At 29.3% G+C, this 20,145-nt stretch overlaps 2 protein-coding genes across 2 annotated transcripts; one reads left to right on the forward strand and one right to left on the reverse strand.

Annotated features, from left to right (window-relative positions):
• The first annotated feature begins 2,803 nt into the window (after positions 1 to 2,803).
• On the forward strand, positions 2,804 to 3,706 carry LOC137838065 (multiprotein-bridging factor 1c). Its single transcript, XM_068647286.1, has one exon. It carries the CDS (start codon positions 3,046 to 3,048, stop codon positions 3,481 to 3,483), a length of 438 nt encoding a protein of 145 aa, XP_068503387.1. The 5' UTR covers positions 2,804 to 3,045; the 3' UTR covers positions 3,484 to 3,706.
• Positions 3,707 to 4,225: 519 nt separating this feature from the next.
• On the reverse strand, positions 4,226 to 9,853 carry LOC137838064 (aldehyde dehydrogenase family 2 member C4-like). The gene is made up of 9 exons (XM_068647285.1): positions 9,625 to 9,853; positions 8,687 to 8,829; positions 6,154 to 6,537; positions 5,982 to 6,071; positions 5,460 to 5,633; positions 5,247 to 5,384; positions 4,987 to 5,124; positions 4,681 to 4,742; positions 4,226 to 4,571 (listed from the first exon to the last, which is right to left on the reverse strand). The coding sequence occupies exons 1-9, from the start codon at positions 9,728 to 9,730 to the stop codon at positions 4,298 to 4,300; spliced, it is 1,509 nt and encodes a 502-aa protein (XP_068503386.1). The 5' UTR covers positions 9,731 to 9,853; the 3' UTR covers positions 4,226 to 4,297.
• Between the last annotated feature and the right edge of the window lie 10,292 nt (positions 9,854 to 20,145).

The following is a 20,145-nucleotide window of genomic DNA, read 5'->3' on the forward strand; positions in this document are numbered from 1 at the left end:
CTTTGGGAGATTCATTAATACACAAAACATAATGATGCTAATAATATTAACTTTAGCAAGATATATGCATTAACTAGAAACACTTGTTATCTTTGGATATATAAGCAAAACTAATAATACATACTCACTACCAACAATCATATAAATTAATTATAAGGACAACTAATCAACCTTTGGGTGATCCAAAAAATGTCTTATAATAATGAATTTCCATTTACCCATATTTAAATGATTTAGCATCCATTCTATAGATAATTGAAATAAAACAGGGAATGAAAATATTAGATCGTATGTGACTTTCAAATGTGACGACCCTATGCTGGTTTCATTAACTTTTCAGAGACCCTTCCCGAGAAATACTACAGTGGCCCCTCCCCCGAGGATGAGATGTTCTTTGGAAGCACGGTTTTCAACGTAAAACGCCTGATAGGCAGAATTGATATCGATCCAGTTGTCCAAGCCTGTAAGAATCTCCCTTTTCAAGTGCAGACTACGGACATTAGTGTTTGTACCGACCCGTCCTCGGGCGTTGACCAAAGTCAAACATACGATGGGACCCATTAGGGGCTCCAAGGAGGAAAAGTCAATATGTTGACCGCTTTGGGCGTCACCCACCTTGAAGGCGTAACCCGCTGTCCTAAGAACGTGCTTTGGCTCAGATGGCGCCACCCCCCATACCCACGGGTAGGGAAAACCGTGGAGGGGACGGCACAACGAGAGGCCACGGTACGGGCAGGGAGGCCTCGGGCCTCGGTACCTCAGAACAGTAATAAAGATAAGAGAAAGGTGGCTTCAAGGCCATAATCCCAGTACCAGTAGGGAGTGACCTGACTCGTGAAGTACCCATGCATGAGGTGTAGGATGTGGCGATTCATGCCACCTTTGGAGAATCACTGGGACAGATACGACCTGGGAGAGGGCCACGTCCCAGGGGTAATCCACGTGCATGGTGCGAGAGGAAGGCTGAGATACTCTCAGGGCGAGTGACTAGAGGCTAGGGCGCATGAGTTGGCACCCAGGCAGTCATCCCCTGCGTCTGATGCACTTCGAGGAGGGAAGACTTACACGTTGGGATTTCCCTAAGTTGGGTTACAGCGTAAGGCCTTCCATGTGGAGTTGCGCTTAAGTCATAGGTGACACGTGGCAGTAGCACTGAAACTTAAGCTATATAAGCTTTTCTGAAAGCTTAGTGAGGTACGTTTTACACGCACTTGAATCATTTGCTAGCTTACGCATTGTACGCACGAGTGATTTGAGCACCAAAGAGAAGTTAGTTAGAATACAGTTACGCGCCTTCAGAACACCTGAGTCATGGTGTTCGGATATGGAGGTGTTTGGTGTTTTCTGCCTACTGACTTGAGCGTCGGAGTGCAAACGGTTTCAGGTACTCACAAAGGCGAAGGGTGGTGATCTGGAACGAAAAAGAAGGAGTCCTTGATATGCGAAGTCTTAACTACGCACGAAGCACGATCTGGTCAACCGGCAGGAACACTGTTCGCCCATTAATTGACGTATTAGTGAATGGAAAATGACCACACCAAAAGAAGTCCTGGGGAAATTTATGGTGGAATTAAGAGCCATAATTGAAGATCAGTTGAAACGACAAATAAGATATGTGTTCTAACAGTTCTATTAAAGAAATAATAATTATCAAATTATATGCAATTATTGTATGCAATATTGTACGATATTGTACCAAACTATATACAATTAATTTAATAATGATAGAATCTCATGATTAGTATCCTACCTAATTATATTGTAATTTGGGGGGAGAAACTCTTATATATTTCCTATACATAGAGTGATGTAAAATACACATAAGAGAATAATAAACATATCTTCTTCTTACCATTTTTTTATCATTTTCTTATAAGTTTCAGTTTCATTCAGTCGATTTCAGACAACCCGGATACAACGTGCCTGTGCCAATGCTGACCTTCATATTTGCAGGTTGATGCCGGAATCGACAGTTGTGGCTTTGTTGTTGGGAAGGGAGATTCTTACCAACATCTTACTTTTGATACTGAAGTAAAGATGTGAATGGGGAATGATGGACAGTGATTAAAGAGAAGATATGGTGCCACACTTGATTTGGTTACTAATACATAACATCTCATCTTTTAGCTTTCTTATTGTATTTGTTTGAGTAATACAACTTTACATACATTACTCTGGGTTGGACAATTTCTTTCATTCCTAATTAGAAATTTAGAATGAAGCCGATTATATCAGAAATCATATAAAAAACATATATAAAAATGTGAAAAAACTGTTTTTATTTGTATTCTAATAAAAAATTACCTATGATTATTTAATTAATATTTTTTTCATACAATAACGCCCAATAAAAAAATTAGGAGGTAAAGTTTGATTGTTTAGGCAAATTCTCCAGGTGTATTTGTACCTTCCTTCTCATCTCAGTTTCTATATTTTTTTTAATTTTAATAATACTCTTTAAGTACGATAGAAAGTATAGTGACGGGTAATAAATGCCAGTAGTGATTAGAGTAAATTTGATGGAGATGATAATAAGTATACTTTTATTTGTTTATTTTTTTCATTTTTTAAAAATCACACAAAATTTAGAAAAAGCAAGATATAATAACAAAATACAAAATTAAAAAATATATCTATATTAAAGATATCAAATATAAATAATCTTCTAGTCAACTCTGACGCGTTCAAATTCAAATGACCTTCAACATTGATATTAGCTTAGATTATTTAAAAATATAAAGTTATTGTTAATTTAGAATTATTTAAAAAAATTAAAACCAAATTTTAAGAGTTAATATGAAGATGCATGCGTGAAGAATTTACCGTTATTTATTTTATATTAGATACATTCGTCCTCACCCGTAGAACTTTCGAGATAAGTGCAGAAGATCAAATTCCATGTCCAAACGCAAATAGAACGTTCCACACACTCACTTCGCCATCCTTATAAAACCCGCCATTACTCTACCCAGATTACATAGCACACCCTTCATTTCTTCGTTTCTCCAAATAGTAATCAACTATCGCAGTTTTGTTTCTTGCACGATGCCGACACGATCAACGGGAGCCATAACACAAGACTGGGATCCAATCGTTCTGCACAGGGCCAAGCCCAAGGCGCAGGACCTCCGTAACCCCAAGGCCGTGAACCAGGCGCTCCGGTCCGGCGCGGAGGTGCTCACGGTCAAGAAGTTCGACGCCGGTTCGAACCGGAAGGCCGGCGGTCCGGCCGTGAACGCGAGGAAGCTAGAGGAGGGGACGGAGCCAGCGGCGTTGGAGCGCGTGGCGGGAGAGGTCCGGCACGCGATCCAGAAGGCGCGTTTGGAGAAGAAGATGAGCCAGGCGGAGCTGGCGAAGCAGATCAACGAGCGAACGCAGGTGGTGCAGGAGTACGAAAATGGCAAGGCAGTGCCTAACCAGGCCGTGCTGGCCAAGATTGAGAGGGTTCTCGGTGTCAAGCTCAGGGGCAAAATCGGAAAGTGAGTTTTCATCTCTCCGTGTTATTCACTGCGATCGATTCATCATCGTCGTCATCACCATCACCAGAACTCGTGTATGCCTTTCTCTGAATAGATGTATGATTTTGAATTTCGAGGGTTTAAGATTTTTAGGAGTGCAAATATTAATGAAATATAGTTGTAAGAAAAATGAAAAAATTATTGTTATTATAAAGTTATAAATAAGAGTTTAAAATAATTTATTTTAATATCATAGTAAAAGGTTAAGAAATTAAAGAAGTTGTTTTTTAAAAGTATTTTGACCAACATATATATATATATATATATACACAAGGTTAATGTTAATGTTAACAATCTAAAAAATCATAAATGTTATTTGTTTTAAAATCAAAATAAATTTACATATTTATTTTCATTGGAGATTTATATATAAGATAACTAGCCGGGTTTGATAAAATTATAGATAGTAATTTTTTACACAATCAAAGACATCATTTTACAAAATTTCAATTTCTTCATGTTCCACCTTTCAATAAAATTCTTCTCTAACTTTCATCATTTGTAGTATAGTTAAAGAGATTAGCTTCCATTTGTGGTAAATAATAATAAAAAATGGTGCCTTTCTTTGGTTTTTCTGTGCCAATTTATCCAGGAATTTCAACAGCATCAACAGAGCCTTATCAGTGAAGTCTTATCTCACAGTAAAACATAATTTTGAATTCATCAATGTATAAAAAATTAAACTACACATAGTTGAGCATGTACTATGCAGTGTAACATGACCCAATTTTATTAATTTGATGAAGTGCATGTTTAAACTGAAAGCAGAAAGGATATGTTCAAAGCCAAGGAGAATTGTAAATGGGAGTTACAACAGATTTAACTTGCAGATACTTGTGTAGGGCTTCCAATCCAAAATCTCTTCCAAATCCACTCATCTTGTACCCTCCATAAGGAATGTCATTTCCGAAGGCAAAGTAGCAGTTGATCCACACAATGCCTGCACGAATGGACCTTGACACAGTGTTGGCTGTGTCCAAACTCTTGGTCACAATGCCTGATGCTAGACCATACTTAGTGTTATTGGCACTCTTAATTGCATCCTCAATAGTCCTGTTATTTGTTCACATGTTACTTTTGAATTCAGTGCAAATTCAAAGATGTTACTAGGAACACATTCAATCAATCACAGCAACAAGTAAATAAGATTGCAGTAACTTACTTAAACTTCATCAAAACCATCACAGGGCCAAATATCTCCTCCTGCACTATTCTCATGTCCTCCTAAACAAAATATTATGAAAAAGACAATGTGATGGTTAGTGATCCACTTTTTCTAAATGGTAGTGATACTTTGACAACCTGATCCAATATACGATCTTTGATTGATGATATGAAAAAAAAGTTGTTTTTGTTATTTCATAAATTGGTGCAAGATTTAGACCGAAAACTGGTGTAAGTCGTGAATATATCACTTCTCTTTTCTAAAATAATCTCCTTTCATAGTTGGGTGGAGTAAAAGATCCACCTTAACATTGGAGAAAATCGTAGGTTCAATGTAGTAACCCTTGTTTCCCACTCTTTTTCCACCTGTCAAAAGGGTGGCCCCTTCTGTCTTTCCAAGTTCAATATAGGAAAGGATCCTTTCAAATTGCTTCTGGTTAACCTACAACAAGAAAACATTAGCCAAGTACTCTAATTTTTGTTTCAATAATTAGAGTTACTAGAGAACAAATTCGGTATGTTTTTAGAACTAATGCAGATATAACTCTGCTACTACATTCAAACCTGAGGCCCTTGTTGAACTTTAGGATCAAAAGGATCACCAACCACCCAAGCTTTTGCTTTCTCCACCAGTTTCTTCTCAAATTCATCGTAAATTCCTTCTTGAACGAGCACACGGGTACCTGCAACACAGATTTCTCCCTGACAAGACAAAAAAGTTAGAATATTTTCGACCAAACCATGTAAAAAAAACTAGATTTCATGAAGGAAACTCACCTTATTGAATACGAAGCCCAAGAGAGCAAGCTCAGCAGCTTTATTTACATCAGCATCATCAAAAACTATCATGGGTGACTTGCCTCCTAATTCAAGTGAAACTGGTTTCAAATTACTATTAGCTGCAGCACGCATTACTTCACGCCCCACTTCTGTTGAACCTGTAAAGCTTACCTACACATGCACAAATCACAAATTCACAATCAAGCAAATTGCATTGGTTTCACTGCATTTAGATTATGCTACTCTTTTATTATTACTTGAGTACAAATGAGACAAACTCAAAAGATTGGTTTATCTGGGTGATCACCAATTAGTGTTTAGTACATTACAACTTCATTTAGCCAATATATGAGTATACCTTTTTATTCTCAACTCTCAACCAGAGCAATAACTGTTATATGTTAAGAATCACATTAACCTCAGAGCAATAACTGTTATATGTTAAGTATCACAATAGCCCTTTTATTCTATTTGAGGTGAGATTCATAATGTTCACATTTTTTACATTGAAGTGGTTACCTTATCAATGTCCATGTGTGAGCATATTGCAGCACCTGCAGTTAGACCAAATCCAGGTACTACATTAAGTACTCCATCTGGAATTCCAGCCTTCAAAACATGAAAGTAAGGAAAATCAATAACTCAACCTTTAGTAATGAACTTGCCAATGCCATTTGTGAAAGACACATACCAATTTAGATAGATGAGCATAAAACAAGGCTGAGAGAGGTGTTTGTTCAGCAGGCTTGAGGACCATTGTGCAACCTGCAGCCAAGGAAGGACTAACCTTGGCAACAAACATGGTGGTAGGGAAGTTCCAGGGAATAATGTGCCCCACAACACCAATTGGTTCTAGCAAAGTATATGCATGGAGCTCTCTAGAAGCTTTCAAGACCTCCCCGTGGATTTTATCTGCAGCACCAGCATAGTAACGTATGGTATTTGCTGCTGAAGGAATGTCAACAGCCTTACAAAAGTGGTACAACTTCCCAGCATCAAGGGCTTCCAATGCTGCTATTTCATCTATGTTTTGCTCAATTAAGTCTGCCCATTTCATCATAATTCTTGCTCTTTCCTGATATTCAAAACATGTCATAGTTCAATTAGATATAAACATATTCACTAAAATTATGAAAAAAACCTAGAACCTGATGAAGAACTTTGTTACTAATTACAGAAACTAACATATAATGTAACTCAATTTCTTTTTTACAAACAGTTCATAGATAAACCCTTAATAACATATTAAGATATAAGTTTTCCTTAACTCAACTTTATAAAACCGGTTTATAAGATAAAGTTTGCACCCACACTTTTATACAATAAAATGTCCTAATCTCTAATTGATGTGAGATCTTTAACACCCCTCACGCCCAGAGTGACAGCTAGTGCGTGAGATAACATATTATGGGAGATTCGATAATGGCCAAATAGCGGATGGTCTGATAAGTCCAACAAACAGTCGTTAGGATAGGCTCGAATGTCTTTGATACCATATTACAAAGTAGATTTTAAGCCTAACTCTATCTCATAAAACCGGCTAATGAGGTAAAGTTTGCACTCACTTATATACAATGAAATGTCCTAATTTTTAGTCGACGTGAGATCTCCAATAGATTTTTGAGTTACTTACTTTGAAATAATTTTTTATCTCTAATTGATATGCTTTATGAGTGGAATTGATCAACTTGCAAAAAAAAAATTATGTTTCGTGTTGGATTTTAACAAGTATTGCACTATTTGTTCACATAGTTGAAGTCAAAAAAAAACATTATACGTTGGAGACTCGTGTTCCTTAAACTGAATATATTTGTTCAATGTTGATGTCGTGCACGGTTTGGATCCACATGCTTATTTTGAAAAATCTTCTACTCTACTTTTTGCTGAATGTTCACACTTAAGAGATAAATTATTCAAACTTAACATCTACAATATTTAATCTTCAAGAGACTTGAATGGTTTATACTCAATCATAAAGATATACATATAAAAATTAAAATACGAAAACCAAAACTCAAATAAACAAAAACTATGTAGACTACTTGACTTGAATACACCATGAGTAAAGACAAAGCGTATATTATATTTCGAAAAAATCCATTTTCAAATTCCAAAGGATTCTCTTCCGAGGATTGAATTCCTTAAAAAAATGCACAATTATTTGGATGTTACCTATGCTTCAACTTTAACATGAGTTGGCATACTTTTAATATTGATACATATTCTGTAATTTTCTTCTGTTCTTGTTTTTTCCTTTGTTTGATCAAAAAAATTAATTAATAAGCAATCAATTATTTGTACTAATTAATTAGGTGCTTTCAGTGTTTCTTCTTGATTGAGGGTCTTTTTATTTATTTAGGGACTAATTTTAATATATTATTCTTTAAAATTATTTTAATCAAGAATGTGGGTGATCTCAAACTCATAACATTCAGATTGGTCAATAATAAGTGTACTCTCAACCCATTGTGTTATCTGTCTTTTTCCTTCTATATTTTCTGATATATACTAAAATTTTCATTTTATTTTCTTTGTATCTGATCTTGTTATTGATCTGATTTAATAATAAATGTTGTCTCCTTGTTAAGACTGATTATTCGAAATCTTTAATTTACACTAATACGACATTAATATCTTTAAATACAAAGATTAACAAACAATCTATTCATACACAATATTGGAATTGGTAAATTATGCTTAAAAAAATAATTTTGAAATTGTTATAGTAAAATTTTATAGAATTTATACAAACTTACAATAAATTGACAGTGTATAAACTTTAATTCGTCATAAAGTTAAATTATACATGTGTCAAACACATATGAGATAAGATGACCCGTGACTGAAGGTAGATAATGTCAAACACTAACAATTAATGCATAGATCAGTTCATATTCATTCCAGAAAAAAGTCAAAAACATTAAAGGCCGCAAGAACAAGCCAGAAACTTTATGAATTCAGTTAAAAAAAAAAAAACTCATTACGACAAAAGATCAAATAATTAGTTATTAGTTATTAGTTTAGAAGGTTCTCGATTCATCTCGAAATTGCCATGGAAACTATTTTTGTGTGGCTTTTACATTAAATATTTATGATGTAAAATTAAATAATTTTACTTATATTAAACAGCACACGTGATAAGATGAAAGAGACCCACAGAGAAATGTAAGAACAGAAAAATTCTCTGTAACTGTAGAGAAAGGAGAAGAGCAATGATAACGTACCGCGCCGGGCATGCGAGGCCATGGACCGTGGTCGAAAGCGGCACGTGCCGCTTTCACAGCAACATCAATGTCTTCCTTTCCTCCTTCTGCGATCTTCGCAATCACTTCCTCTGTCCTTGGATCTATTGTCTCAAATTCTTTCCCTGCCATTTTTTTTTTCAATTTTATCAACCACAAAAATAAATATTTTCTAAAATTAATAAATTCTAATTAAGACATTTTATAACATATAAATAAATATAAATTTTATTTTATAAACAAATTATATTAGGTTGATTAAACTTAAATTACATTTCTCAACCTAATATTAAAATTATTTTAAATTTATCAGATAATTATTTATTGAATTTATCAGATTTCTTGTTATTATTCGACTCTATACCCTACATCCTAAACCACTTTCGAGTCAGGCTTAACCTGTAAGATTTTTGTTAGCTTTTGGATATCTCAACTTTCTATATTATTATTGCATTTTCCTTTCCAACTTTTCTTCTCCACCACCAAAATTTCCCACCTTTTCATGTGAAAACAGAGATAGTCACCCATTAAAGATGTTGTGATACATGTGTTTGAATTTTAGTTACAAGATTAAATTGAATGAAAAAAACTATTATAGGTTTAAACTAATTTGCCACAGAATGAGTTTTCATCTCTTCTATCTCTGGAATTGGTGTAGTATATATATATATATATATATATATCATTCGTTTTCACATGAAAGATATAAAAAAACACAGAGAAAACAAATTAGACAGGGATGAACCATTGTTCATATTATTCGATAATTATTCCACCAAGCTTTGCAGTGAAAAAAAATCATATCAGTGGCGTTTGAGCAATTTTGTATTGAAATAAGAAGGTGAGTTAAGAAAAAGTACAGAGAGAAAAGTGGATACAGAAAAGGAAATAATATATGCAGAAAAAGGAGAGTGAAGAACCTGAAAGAGAATGAACAAATTGGCCATTGATGAAGAGTTTGGTGAACTTGATGGAAGGAGTATTGAAGGAAGAAGAAGGTTGGTTGCCATTAGAGAGAGCAGCCATGTTTGTGTGCAGGAGCAATAAAAGAGGAGACAAGACGATTCAGAAGGCAGTGTTTGGACAAAACTCTTTCCAATGGATTCAAGAGAAAAAGGGTCCCTCTTTTATACACACACCAGGCTATGTGACAAGGATCACAATAATAATAGCATTTCAAGGCTTTTTTTTTTTTTTTAACAAAAACTCAAATAATATTTTAAAAAAATATATAAACTCAAGATAAATATTTAGCCTTAAATTATATTTTTTTATAATAAAAAATATTAGTTCTAATAAATTTATTTTTTCTCGAAATTATTTACACCATTGGTATAAGTTTGAAACACAATTTTTTATACATTTGTATTATACACGTGGAAATCCGTATTTTTTCATATCTCTAGACAATGACAATCACTGTAGACACGTCACATCCGAATCAACCCTAAATCTATTTATTTATTTATATATAAAATAAATAATAAATTAATAATATAACTGTTTTTATAAAATTATTTTTTTAATTTCACCGTGATAAGTATAAATTTTAAATAAATTTTATAAGGTTTAGTTAGACTTAAAGTTTAACTTTTAACACGATATTATAATTAATAATATATTATTTCACACATAAATTGTAAGAAAATTAAATTAGATTTAAAATTCAATTCATAACAATTTTTCACTAAAACATTAAATTAATCTATCAAATAAATAATTTTTTAAGCCTCAATGATCAGATTTTTCAAGTTTGGACACTGTTTTATAATACATATATTTTTCTTTCAGTTACTCAGACAACGTAAACTTTTTCTTTCACTAAACGTGTTTAATTTGTCTTTTCCTACTTCATATGAAACCATTTTTCTCTAGAGTTTTCATATTACCAAATATATATCTTTTAAACTTACTTTTTGTAATGCTTTATTAGTGATGTGACACTGATATAAGGATATGAATTTTATTTTGTCTGTTTCAATTACAAATTAAATAATTGCCTTATCATGAATATGTAATTTTTAATATTAATTATTAATAATTTGTAAACTTATCATGGTTTTCATAAATATATTTAATATCATCAATTCCAGTACATAAATATATCATAAGTATATATTTATTAATATAATATTAGTACTTATTTGTTACCATCCGTAAAAAGTATGTAGTAACTTAACATTAAAATAAAATATACTAATAATATTAAATGTGTTTTAAAAATAATTAATGCTTCTAATATAATTATAAAACAGTTTTATAGAACCGATAAACAAACTTTAAAAAGAAAAAGAAAATATAGTAGAAATTATTATTATTATTAGAAAATAAATAAGAAAATATAACGATGACTTAAATTGTACTTAGACTAAGGAGTGAAATTGAAAGAGTTGAAAAGGAAATAAAAAAGGAAAAATAAATAAAATATATGATAATAATTTAACCTGGGACAGTGAAACTACAGTCCACTTCAATAATGAATCAGCGGAGAAAAAGTAAATAAAAATTATATAAAGATGAGAACACAAATAATATAAAATAAAAATAAAAATTATAGTATTATTAAAATAAGAATTTAACATTTTTTATCAATATAAATAAATAAATCCATTAATTAATATTATGATGTGGTCTAAACATTTGTTAGCTTATTAATTAATATTTATAATCTTAAATAAATACATTTAATAACATGAATATCCAATAAATAAGTTTTAATGTATTATAAGTAAAATGGAATGTTAGTATATATTTATTATTTGAGCAATTGGTGTATATTTATTAATATACAAAGCAGTTAATAATAGACTAACATCAATAAAAAAATATAATAACAGCATTGAATAATTGAAAAGTGGACCACACAGGCTAATCAAAATGATCGAATTGAAAATTGGTACAGTAACCAGTCGGGTCACTGTACGAAAAGCAGATAGTTCGTTTGTCATTTTATATCTCTACGGATATTTTATGAGAGGGTTTTTTAGTTTTTTTTTTTCTTTTTCATTTTACGAATTTGATGTGTACCTGTGTGGATGTTGGAGTCTGAATAACGTTGATCCACTTGGTACATAATTCGTTGTCGTGCTGGTAAACTCTTTAGTTTCTCAAACTTTTTTCTCTCTTGTGCACGTTCCGCCGGTTGACAGGGTATCTGCGATTGCACTCCGACGCTCAAGTCAATGTTATTGATTAGTCTATTCACTTAGGAAATTAAAAACGTACATTTTCCCCCTTTCAGAAGTCCATTTTATAAGTTGACTTGGGTCTTCACACTCGCGTGGGCCAGATAACCAGTTGCTAAGACATGTGTAATGGTCTTTAGGTCGTGTGTAGTGGTCTTTATGTCGTGTGTAGTGGCTTCCTGATATTACGTAAGTGTGCTTCGGAGTGTCCTTGACTCATTCAATGCTAGTTGTAACTATTTTCTTGTCACGTATGTAACTATTTTATTACCACGTATTTATTATCTTATATGATTAATTCATGCACTCGGTCGTTCGGGGTCCGGTACATAATGTAATGTAACTATATATGAAAAATACATATATTTAAAACAATGAAAATGAGTAAGTAGTATTTGAAAATACTTTTATTATAAAGAAGTTGTGTGTGTTTTAACCACATTTTATGTTTTTTTAATTTATAAAAAATCACGTTTTTAAATATTTTTTTTATTTATAAAGAAGTTCTGTTTATAAGTATTTATAAAAAAAAAATATAAATTAAACCCTTATGCGAATTAGAGTGTGTTTTTTTTTTTGTGAGATTTTCAAGTTTTTGGAAAATTGGATGTTTTTAGTTTAGGTTCTTATTTTAGAAAGCTTATTCAAGTGGTAAATCAACTTGTGCTTATCCTTTAAAAGGTGATGTGCTCTTCACTCTTTCTCACCTTGCTCATTTGAATTTATTTATTTTTACTTTTTGTCTTATTTCTTTAATCGGAGACAACAAAAGAGAAAATTACTAATGTGTATAAGAAAAGAGAAAACTGAATAAATAAGTGAACCTTAAAATCATGAAATAGAAACTAATTTTTAGAAATCAAAATAATTAGTTACAATAGTAACTAAATTAGAGACAATTTTAGAAACTAAATAAAAAATTAGTTTTTAAATTAGTTTCTATTATTGTTAAATAGTTTCTAAATTGGTATCTAATTAGTAACCAAGATTTTAGAGACCAAATTTAGAAACTAAATAATTGGTAGTTAAAACATTGGTTGCTAATTAGATACCAATTTAGAAACTATTTAACAATAATATAAACCAATTTTTTATTTAGTTTCTAAAATGTCTCTAATTTAGTTACTATTGTAACTAATTATTTTGGTATCTAAAAATTGGTTTTTTTATTTCATGATTTTCTTGTAGTGTACGTAATGTACATGATTTTTTTTTGTAAGAAACATTTTTCTTTTCTATTTCTTGTGTATAACTCTCTACGTTTTTGTATATTCTTTAAACAATTACATTTAGAGAGTTAAATCCTTATACTTGTATGTTGTATGTTCTTTAAACAGTTAAATTTAGAGAGTTAAATCCTTATAGTTGTACTCTGATGAAATAATATAAAAAATTATATTATTTGTATGGATAAAAAATATATTAAGTGTTTGACTGGTCCATTGATTGAGCATTGAGTTGAGTTTACCCACTAATTCGTCTTTTTCTGTGTTATCATTTATTTTTTTATTTATAGAGACTGAACTTGCTCTTCTTCTACATATGCATTCTCATAATTTAAGACTTAATAAATAAGAAAGGTTTACTTTTTCTTTGCTAAATTCAAAGCCCCATAAATAAGAAATAACGTGGCCTTTGCGTTGTGTTTCTTGTAACCACAATAAAGTGCTTCGAACAAAACGTGATTTCCCATTTTTTTTATTCTCATTGTATTGCCATATTCTTCAACGTGTTCCTCCAACCCATATACTTCAAAGAATTTTAAAGAAAATAAAATTATCGAGAGAATTTTAAAATTATGTTGCATAATGAAATGTAATTTCAGCTCATATACACAAAAGTCTTATTATCTTGACACAATTTTTTTACATTAAGTTAACTATTTATCTATTTTATTAATTTTATAAAATTTTATCTATTTTTATAATTATTCCTATCGAAAATATGTTAAGAAGAGGGTCATGTATTCCTTATGAGAATAAGCCTTCAGTTGATCTTTGAATGTGAGAGAAGGTTTGATGTTTAAGTTAGTAGGAACACGATAACAGTGTATTGTGCTATATATGTGTTATAGAATATGAAATAGATCGAATTGTAATTCCTAAATAAATAATGAATATATAGGTTGATCAGGTGGTGTCCTTAACAGACCTCTTATGTAACTACTATTCGACTCTTGAATAGTCATTTTCCTTTTAAGACCCATTAATTAGATCAGTTTTTCTTTGATTGTCTTTTATGATGAATAAAGACTCGGTTACGATCTCGTATATTTGTCCCAAGTTAACAACCGTATCCGGTCTTTGATGAGATAGAGATAGATACAATAATTAATCTATAAAATTATCATATTTTGATAAAAAAAATCATAAATTATTAAGTTAAACAACTCAATTCACCCAAAAGTTTAAAATTATTGTTTATAAAGAAAAAGAAAATATTTTAACAAATTTTTATCTATTCAAAACGCATAATAATAGATTAAAGAACTACGGTTCTAATTTAATATTTTTTTATAGTGATTTTTTTTAAAAGAAATTACGTGGATTAACAAGTCAACCTAACTCAACAGAGTTAACCAACTAAATTGAGTCTACTTTTTGACTTATTATAAAATAATTTTTTTTTTAATCCAACTTGATTGAAATTTGTGATAGAGTGAACTAATACACAAATTTAGACTAATTTTTTTTTATCAGATTTATTTTATAAGTATTATTTCCACATGTATTATAAATATTGTTGTTGCATTGTAATTATTAAGAATAAAGAGAAACATTTATTTTGACTTTTTTTCTTTGTAAATGATTATTGCATTTTATATTACTCAAGTCAATGACCTAACTCATTCACTTATAATTAAATTAGTGTCTAGTGGAACACCTGGTTCTGACATAGGAGCCTAGGCAGTAAGAATACTTGTTAAAATTATGATAACTAATATTAAATATTAATTTATAAGTTTTTATTAATAAAAACAAATATTTATATATTAATAATTTTTATTTTATAAAATAAAATCTAATTTAATTAATATAATAACAAATTGTTTTTTATTTTTAAAACTAATTAATATTTATTGCTTTTGTTATAATGATGTATAGACTAAAGTTTTAAAGTTATATAAAAATTGTTTTTTATTCATTGATGCTGTACAAGAATTTCAACTCATAAACATATAATATATTCCATTTTTATACTACCATCCAATTATAATTAATTACATATAATAATTTTTTGTTTTTTAAAAATGTGTAACAAATTATAATAAAATGTTTTTTTATTAATTGGAAATGTACAAATTTTAAAACCACAAGGCAAAATATATGTGTATATAGTGTGGTAGTTGAAAGTAGGTCCAAAAAAAGCTCAGAATAATAACCTGTTGAAATTTAAGATGACACTTTTCTAGCATATTGTTACAACCTATTTTTTTCTTTTTCTAGCAAAGTGTCCCTTATTTATTTGTATATCTCACGACAAATAATGAGCACAAAAAATTAATTTAAACTTTTTTGTTATGTTTTTAGGAAGAACATTTATAAAAAATATATTTCTATTTTTTAATCACTTTATTTTATTTTGTGTTTACTAAAATTTAAAATAGTTTTCCATGGGCCTCGAGATCCATTTTTGTGATAAAGGGTATTGTGTTTGTTCTTTTATATTATTATTCTTTCTTAACCTTTTACGCTGCTATATGAAAAAATAATTATTATCAATTTTATAATTATTATCAATTTCTTAACCTCTTATATTTTTTACTATTTTAATTACTTATATTATGGAAAAAAAATTAATAAAATTGTTTGAAGTAAGATAAGATGCATAAATGTATTTTTCTCATATATTAAAATGTAGATTTTTAAGTAATGATATGTAGTGATTTTTATAAACAAATTTTAATTTTAATTTTTTTAATTAGGCACCGAAAAAAAAAAAGTTATGGTAATTTTAAAAATATATGTGAAGCATAGGAGTGTAGGTATCAACAATCCAATCACATGGGCACAGAGAAATGTAGAGGCACACCATGTGTTCGGCCTATGGCGTGTTTGGTTACAGAATGCTGACTCACTGGCCCAATATGAGCCCACAATTTACAGACTAAGACACTTCCTCTTACCCTATATTATTGCTTCCTTTTTATTTTTTTCTTAAAAGAAAGTATTAGATAAGTGCTGAGGAATATGTTATTATTATTATTATTATTATTATTATTATTATTATTATTATTATTATTATTATTATTATTATTATTATTATTATTATTATTATTATTATATTGATGTTGTTGTGGTTGTTGTTGTTATTGTTATTGTTATCGAACGAGATTTGAACTAAGAGAACGATCATCTTCTTTAATAGCCGGTCGGGTGGTCTACCGGACTCTTTGTTATTATGTGTCAATTAAGAATGTATTACTTAGTGCTTGATAATTGATTAGTCTTGTTAATCATCTTTGAGTGTGATGGTTTCGGCCGATCTTAACCGAATATTAGGCCTCCTTTTAGTTGTATGGATCCTTTCTTCACTTTCATATTATGTGATTTGAAAGTCATAATTTATATAAAAATAAACATTTCGATTGTCCACTTCAAAATTCATTTTTTCATATTTTTTTTACTATACAACTTAGAAGTCATCTTCTGATAAAATAAAACTTTCAAATTATATAATTCGAAAGTGTTTTCTAAATTATACAATTTGTAATTTTTTATTTATTTTTTGCGTAGAAAACCTTTCAAATTATACTATTTAAAGTTATTATTGAAGACTGAAAGAGCTTGCATCGTGATATGTTGTTGACTTCCTAAATGGAGAAAGCAGAAGAGATAGAAAAAATAGGACTAATGACAACAACTTAGAAAGAGATGACAAAGACTAACAACATTTTTTACTTTTACACCCATTAGAGGTGCAGGAATAAATATCCACCCCGAATTGGGTTGAGACGGTCTAATTTAGAAAATGGGATGTTAAAATGTTGGGAGTTTCTTTCTTCACTCTTACGTTTTTCTTCCTGCACCTATATAATTTTTAAAATTCTAAAACCAGTCTTGACTTTTTTATTTGAAAAAAGGCATTTGCATTTTTTGAATTACGGATTTCTTAATCCAAAATCATACTATGGATTACTAGACTCACAAACCCAGAAGATGTACGGATGCACTAATTTGGGAGTTTTGTGGATTCAATATTTTGGAAGTAAAAAAAAAAAGTGTGGATTCCCTGTTTTGTAAACCTAGCGGTCTGCACTATCTGGAATCACAACATATGTACTGTGGAAACGAAAATCCACAATAAAAACAAAACTATATATTTGAAAAAAAAAAAAAAATACTTACCTTCTTCTCCAAACAGAGAACTGCCATGACAAACCATCAAACCACTACCAAGTCGTTAGAATTACCACCAAGAAAAACATCTTCATGTGCCAAGAGATGAAGTAGCGCCACCATTAAGAGAGCAGTGCAGTCTGTGTGCAAAGGAAGAAGAAATAGTAGAGTGTGGGTGTTGTGTGCATTTTAGGGTTTTTAGAAAATATTAAGGATAGGTTTATCTTTGCATAACATTATGGGATGCAGAAAGAAAAACGTAAAGGTGCAAAAAGAAACTTCCTAAAATGTTTTAAGTGCAATTTTTTCTGAAAAAAAAGCCCAAGTCATAGCTGCTGCCACGACGTCGTTTCTGCTCTCAAATGTTATTTCAACAAGACCAATCAATACTTTTTTTTTACTATAAAATTTTAACACAAATTAAAAAGAAAATAAGAGAGTAATGAATGCAATGGTTTAATAATGAATTAAACCTTTTCACAATTATAGAAAATGAATTATATTGAGTCTAGAATTAGGTTATAACTTATAAGGTGAAAGTGGTTTTGTTTTATCATACCTAACACTCTCCAAAGCACGTGAGACTCAAACATGCATTGACTTCAAAAACTTTGAAGGATTATCATTTTTTTTAATATATTATTCCATCTTTAATTACTTACACAATTTATCTATTAAAAAAATAAAAAAAATAAAAAGATAGAATAAATGGCCATTATCAACCTTTTAAATTTCAAAAATTAAATAATAATTTAGTTAGGTAGATATGATGACATATTAACCATAATACCGAAAAAATGGTTGATGTGATTATTAGGCTGATGAAATAAATTTTCCTTATTTTAAAATGGTTAAAAAGGACATCTCATCATCTCTGTGTATTTTAGTAGAAAAATATACAATCATTTAACAATTTTATTATGATATAATAATAACTATTTGAGTCCACAATACATACATATAAATCATAGTTATCAAATAGTTGTATGTTTGATAATGGGAAAAGTTTTATTTTAACACCTCAACAATAACATTTGATAAACAATTATAATAGTATAATAATATTTCAAATTAAAAAATAAAATAAATATAACTAAAATAATAATTTACAAGTGTGTAAAATGTATGTATTTTACTATATGAGGTGTTAAAGTATCAAACCCTTGAGATTGAGATTGTCTCATGTTTTCAATATAAAATAAGTATTATTCATGATTAGTTATAGTGGAAAAATCTAAGCTAATGGTTGGTTATCACTTTTTTTTCCATAGAAAATATTCCAATCTGAAACTTAATTTAAGGATATTAATTTCAGTTTCACTTGGATAAATTATATATTGGGTTAAAATTTGTATATATTCTATATTATATGACTTTATCTTTTAACAGTATTTTGATATATAATTTATTGTTTATGTAGATGGAAAAAGGGCTTATTTGTGAGTGCAGGATTTGTGTTTTTTTTTTTTTAAATGCAAAGAAAGCATGGGAAAACTACAGTAGCACATGTGCATTCTCTGTATTACTTTTATTTTTTACATAAAACGTTTGAAGAAACCTAAACCTATTATCTGTTTAAAATAATGGATTATTCTTATATTTTTAATTAATAATTAATGTTTCATTGTCTTTAAATACTTACAACATCGATTATTCATGTTTTTTTCAATGTCGTGGTGCTCATAATCGATGTTATGATACTTTTATAATGAAAAATAATCGTTATTCATGTTTCTTTTAGGATCATAGATTATAGATACGTCATAATTGATTCTTATTTTTTTTTACTTGATAGTGTTATTTGTTAGGTGCATATTGGATTATTTTGTTTAATATCCTATTTCATGTTTTTTTAAATAAGACATTAAATAATTTAGATTTATATTTATTTATGTATGAAAAATTTATTTATGTCAGATTTTTTATTTAAATAAAATATTAAATAATTCATATTTTGTATTTATTTAAAATTTTAAATAATTTAAAATTTTTATTTATTTTTATTTTTTTAATTAGGACATTAAATAATTTGGAATTTGTTTTTTTTTTAAATAAGACACTGAATAATTTAGAATTTATATTTATTTAAGATTTTGAATAATTTAATTTAATTTTTTTTCAATTTTTTTAAATGGAGCATTAAATATTTAGATTTGTATTTATTTAAGATTTTGAATAATTAAGAAATTTTATTTATTTTATATTTTTATTTAAATAGGAAATTTACTAATTTAGATTTGATATTTATTTAAGATTTTGAATAATTTAAATTTTTTATTTATTTAATATTTTTTTAAATAGGACATTAAATAATTTAGATTTATAAAATTTGTGGTAGTACTTGATTTGTAAAAAGTGTAGATTTTAAAAAAATTTATGAGTAAAATTTGTTTGCAAACATGTGATACTACTTGATGGGATATTAATTATTCTCCAATTTACATGAGACTTAAATCATATAAACTCAAAAAAACAAGGATTTGACAAATAAATAATACAAAATACACTAACACAAACAGTATTGATTAATCTCCTAATTAAGGTGATATGTGAGTCATTAATTTAGCTTCAAGCTACTTGTTTAAAAAAGGAAGTTTGATGATTTATTTTAACTTGAAAGAAAGAGCAGTTTTATTCTACATGATTTTGAAATGTCAATTGTGTACTAACAGAGACTTCACAGCCATAACCAATTTTTTTGAGTTTTTGTAAATTATTTGATTCAGGGAAAGGAAAACAAAACAAATCTGACATCAGAAGTTGAAAAGTAGGTGAGAAATGATATTTGTATTAATATATTATTATACATATTTTATTTTATCAAGATTAATAATGTAAGATTGAATGAAATTATGAAATTGAAATTAAACATGTGGGGTTTAATCTCATATATCAGACAAACTATAATCATACTGTC

The sequence above is a fragment of the Phaseolus vulgaris genome, chromosome 4 (assembly GCF_000499845.2).
Source record: "Phaseolus vulgaris cultivar G19833 chromosome 4, P. vulgaris v2.0, whole genome shotgun sequence".
Lineage (NCBI taxonomy): Eukaryota > Viridiplantae > Streptophyta > Magnoliopsida > Fabales > Fabaceae > Phaseolus > Phaseolus vulgaris.